Source organism: Micrasema longulum, unplaced genomic scaffold (genome assembly GCF_059751315.1).
Source record: "Micrasema longulum isolate JH-2025_06_02 unplaced genomic scaffold, ASM5975131v1 h1tg001027l, whole genome shotgun sequence".
Lineage (NCBI taxonomy): Eukaryota > Metazoa > Arthropoda > Insecta > Trichoptera > Brachycentridae > Micrasema > Micrasema longulum.
In genome coordinates, this window is record NW_028278215.1 from 419,835 (window position 1) to 424,370 (window position 4,536).

Consider the following 4,536-nt stretch of genomic DNA (forward strand, 5'->3'; position numbering starts at 1 on the left):
AATATCAAAAAATAATTTGCACTTTTATCAATGTCATTTAAAAATAACAGAGTATCCCGAGAAATAAATGGCGTTAACATACATTTTTCTCTTTTTGATTCCACAGTTCGAGAAAGGAAAAAATCTGGGTAAAATGGCATATAATCCTAATTTGTATTTTTCATCCTTACAGCATTTCAAATTTCTGAGGTTCATTTGTGCATATTTGTCTAGTAAATATTCGGCCACTTGGTACTAAGCGTTATATTTTTATAAATAAACTTATCACAATGTATTAGCTTAATTATTGTTATTAGTAATTAGATTATGCACGCAACTTTTTTATTAATTTCCTCTCCAGTATAGAAGGTAATCTTTTTCTTAGAAAATTGTATGTATAAATAATTGATTATGTTAGATATTGATATTTGTTGGTAGGGCTCACTAAAGCAAGATCGCCTACTTATGCTTATGCGATATAAATCTTCTAATCTTGAATCATTAATGGAACTTTAAATAATTATACCAGTATCATTAAAAAGTAGAGCTTTTTGTGAAAAAAAAATAGCAGATATCAGAACGTATTGTTTTAGTCGACTTTGATTATTTTTCCACCTTTTTGCACATTACGAGCATCATTAGATTTTAAAAAATCTTGTCTGGTATAACCTAGGTAAAAATTAGATGCTCTAAAAAATACTACAGATTTCAATTAAAATTACACGGAAGACGTATTTTTTAAATCTCACCATCACAAAACTTAAAATTCTCATCATAAAAAAATATTTTATTTAAGTTACATTCATTTCCTCGATTTTTTTTTTATGTTGTTTTTCATTATTTTCCGTATTCTCGGGTATTTTTTTCTTCTGTGATAATGATGGGACATTCTTATATTGAATATACACGAATATTATTATATGAACAAGTTGTAATTTTATCAACTTTAAGGGAGGGAACAGGTCTAAAAAGTTATGCAATAAAAACATTGTATAATTTTATAAAATTTGTTTGTATATTTCTCATATATTTCTTTTGGTTTTTGCGTATAGTATATTTTACAGTAGTTTTTATTTACATCTTAACTTACATCTTAATGTACTTAATCTAAAATGATTTAGTAAACAATAAATAAATAATTAATACTGAGGAAAATTGTACTCTTTGACGTTTAACTATACAGCTCTACTAACTTATGTAATAATAGTAATATTTTTAAAATAAAGAAAAAACAGATTTAAATAAAATAATTACTATGGAAATTGAAACAAGAGTATTTCAAGTTATTTTGAAAATATTACTACAATTTTCCAATATTTTACATAGAGATTGTTTTCGTTAACGACTTAACCTATGTACGATAAAATTTTCTATGCACTTTTATAAATAAATAGATTATCACAAATACTGATTTGTTGATGAATTGAGGTAATGGTAACTGGGGACCGACGAGATTTAAAATTACGTTAATTGATTAATTGAACAATAATTATCTACAGCTTAAAATACATAATATCAGTCTTTCTATAAACAATTAAAATAGAAAACAAAATTGATTGCAAAATATTATGGAAATTGAATTTTAGCACAGAACAAAAGGGAAAACAATACTTCGAATATTATAATATTTTACTGATTAAAAAATTCACAGTATTCTAATTAGTTTCCTGGAATATTGATTGTTGTAGGTGCGTTAGTTTTAAACGTTCAATTCTCTATCAAAAATTGATTTTCTATCTAATTCCACAGTTTAAAACAAATATAAATTGATGTTAACAGATCTTTGGTAATGATCTTAGGATTACTTTATTGATCTTTATACACAAAAGGAACTTCGACATGGTGAAAATTTAACGTAAAAATTAATGAGAGTTTCTTTAATTTGGTACAAATTATTATGTTTCTGACAGCGAAACTCATTTAGTTTATGTAACACAAGCTCTCATTAGAAAGAATAATAACACAATAGAAGTGCCTATTAATTAGGATAAAACCAATACAGCCTGCAAGTGGGTGTGAACACTGGTTCACGAAGGTGCCTCTTACTGCACCTGGTGTGGGTCGAAAGCTCATTTATTAAGTGACCACGCACGAGCTGGAAAAGAGCCGTGTTTTAAAAAATGAAGTAATAAAATACGTCGAAAATGTCTGTAAGATAAATCAAGACCGACAGCTGGACCTCATAAAACCTTCTTGCAGCAGATAAATGATTTATAAAAACTTGTAATTGAACTAGATCACCGGTATAAACCATTAATTCAAAAATGAATAAGCATTTAAAAACGATATTTGGTAATAATATTACCCGATTTAAGTAGTACAAAAAATATCAACAAAATACAATTAAACTAAAAATTAAAAGTACAGAAATCCCAGCTACTCAAAACGACATTCGAACGAGCATTCATCACCTAATTGTTAAAGTAACAAGTCAACACTGTTTATCTTTTCATGATGTCTTCTATTGAAAATCCTAATGCCTTTTTGACGCCTGTTTTTTGAACCGGTCTGAACGATGTCGGGGGCGGGCTCGAGGTTATGTGGGCACCCGGAGACGATAAGTTCTTCTGAGACAAATCTAGAAGCGCCGGTGGAGTATCAGCTCCTTGGCTGGTCGAAGTCACCTCCGGACAGCCGTCCATCAGGCTTTGGTGGTTCTTAATGTCCGTGTGCGTGAGAAGGTGCGTCTTGAGGTTGGAGCGCTGGTTGAAGCTCCGGCTGCAGACGGGACACTTGTGTGGGGACTCTTCCATATGGAGGATCTTGTGGACAGCTAGGGTTCTGGACTGGCAGAAACCTTTGCCGCATTCGGTGCACTTGAAAGGCTTTTCTTTCGAGTGAATATACCTGAGAATTAAAAAAATATGTAAGTCAACATTGAAGATAAAAAAATATTACTCATGTTTCGAAAGAACATTTAGTCAATGTTACAACTTTATTACTTCAAGTAATAATTGTTCGAATGAATTATGTCACCAGGTGGAATAATTGCATAATATTGATTACATTACTTCCAGACGACGAACGGTTAAATCACACACTGTTAAATGAATTATTTATATTAATTGACTTGTCACTTTGATCGTAAGCAGTGACGAAAGTTCAACGACATTATTATTTGATTAATACAAAAAGACGCCGAAGACAATAAAAAAGCGTGGGCGTTTGTTATACTGAAGCACTTCTTGGAATTATTTACGAGAGATTTTTTGTAACAAAAAATTGTTGATTTAAATGGCAAATAAAAGAAATTGCTTTAAAAAAATTACTACTCCAGAAAAATATTAATATCGGTATTAACATTTAAGAATACGTGTAGATTGTAAGCTTACCTATGATCTCTGAGGTGATCCTGTCTTCTGAAAGCCTTTCCGCAAATGTCGCAAGAATAAGGCCTTTCATCAGTATGGGTTCGTTCGTGAATGAGGAGATTATAAGACTTGGTGAACTGTCTGTTGCAGTATTTACAGATAAACTGCTTCTTCGGTCTCGCGTTAGGAGCTCCGGGCTGCTTCGGAGGTAGAGGCGCCCTGCCCGAAGGGTGCAACTTCTGCAAATCCACCGGGGGGTATCCTCTCGACGCTTGGTGATAAAGCGCCGCGTTTCTGATCCACTGGTTCATCAGAATGGCGGGAAGTCCATTGGAGTACGAGGCGGATGGAGGAAGGCCCATTTGTGACTGCACGTAAGCAGCGAACGCCGGAGGATGCGTCGCAGGAAACGACGGAGAATGCTGCGGGATCTTAGGAACTTCGTAAGGAGGAAATACTGGCAATGCGTGATGACCAGGTTTGTACATCATGTGGTGAGGGGGCTGTAAGGAGTGTGGCTGCTGAGAGAGCCAGAGGTGGTGCTGTTGGGTCAAGCAATGGTGCTGGGCCATGGCGTCTAGTTGGGGGTTGTAGGAAGTCTTATGGGGTGGTGATGGATGATGGTGGTGGGTTGTAATGGGCTCTGGGGGAGTGCGGGGAGGTGTGGGGAGGGCGGGGCTGTGGGGTTCGGCTTTCACGCGACCTTCCATGGGAAAATCTGGTGGGTATTCTGAAAAAAAAACAATCATCATTAAAATCAATGCGAGAACAATTAATTTACTTAATAGTTTGTGTCCATTAACTTGGCAAAATATTTTTCAAATAAAATATTAGCTAAAATACCAACCTCTGATTTCTCTATGCTCCTCTATGTGTAGAATATCATCATCGGACATCATCGAAACAATTTTTTAAAAGTCCGAAAAAACACAAAAATCCTTTTAACACTTCCACTGAATATTCTTCATAAATCGTAAACTGCACAACAATCTTTGTTTAAAAATCCACAAGATTAAAAAGTTTTTGTTTAAGCACAGTATTTTCAGTATCCGACGGTACCTATCACAACAGCACTGGGTTTATAATTCTAGTAGGCCGGTGCACACGACTCCGGCGGTAGTACAAGACTGATGGGTAGGGTCCCGCTACTGAGGGGGCCCTGGTAGCGGCCGGGTGGAGGGGGCCGCAGTGGTGGGGGTCAAAGGAGCCGACGGCGGAGCCACGCCCGTTCTGAGAATTCGGGGCA

At 35.1% G+C, this 4,536-nt stretch overlaps 1 protein-coding gene across 1 annotated transcript; it reads right to left on the reverse strand.

Moving 5' to 3' along the window:
- Positions 1 to 980: 980 nt before the first annotated feature.
- On the reverse strand, positions 981 to 4,393 carry LOC148277481 (uncharacterized). Its single transcript, XM_088232838.1, has 3 exons — positions 4,138 to 4,393; positions 3,312 to 4,020; positions 981 to 2,826 (listed from the first exon to the last, which is right to left on the reverse strand). The coding sequence occupies exons 1-3, from the start codon at positions 4,187 to 4,189 to the stop codon at positions 2,421 to 2,423; spliced, it is 1,167 nt and encodes a 388-aa protein (XP_088088964.1). The 5' UTR covers positions 4,190 to 4,393; the 3' UTR covers positions 981 to 2,420.
- Positions 4,394 to 4,536: the final 143 nt, after the last annotated feature.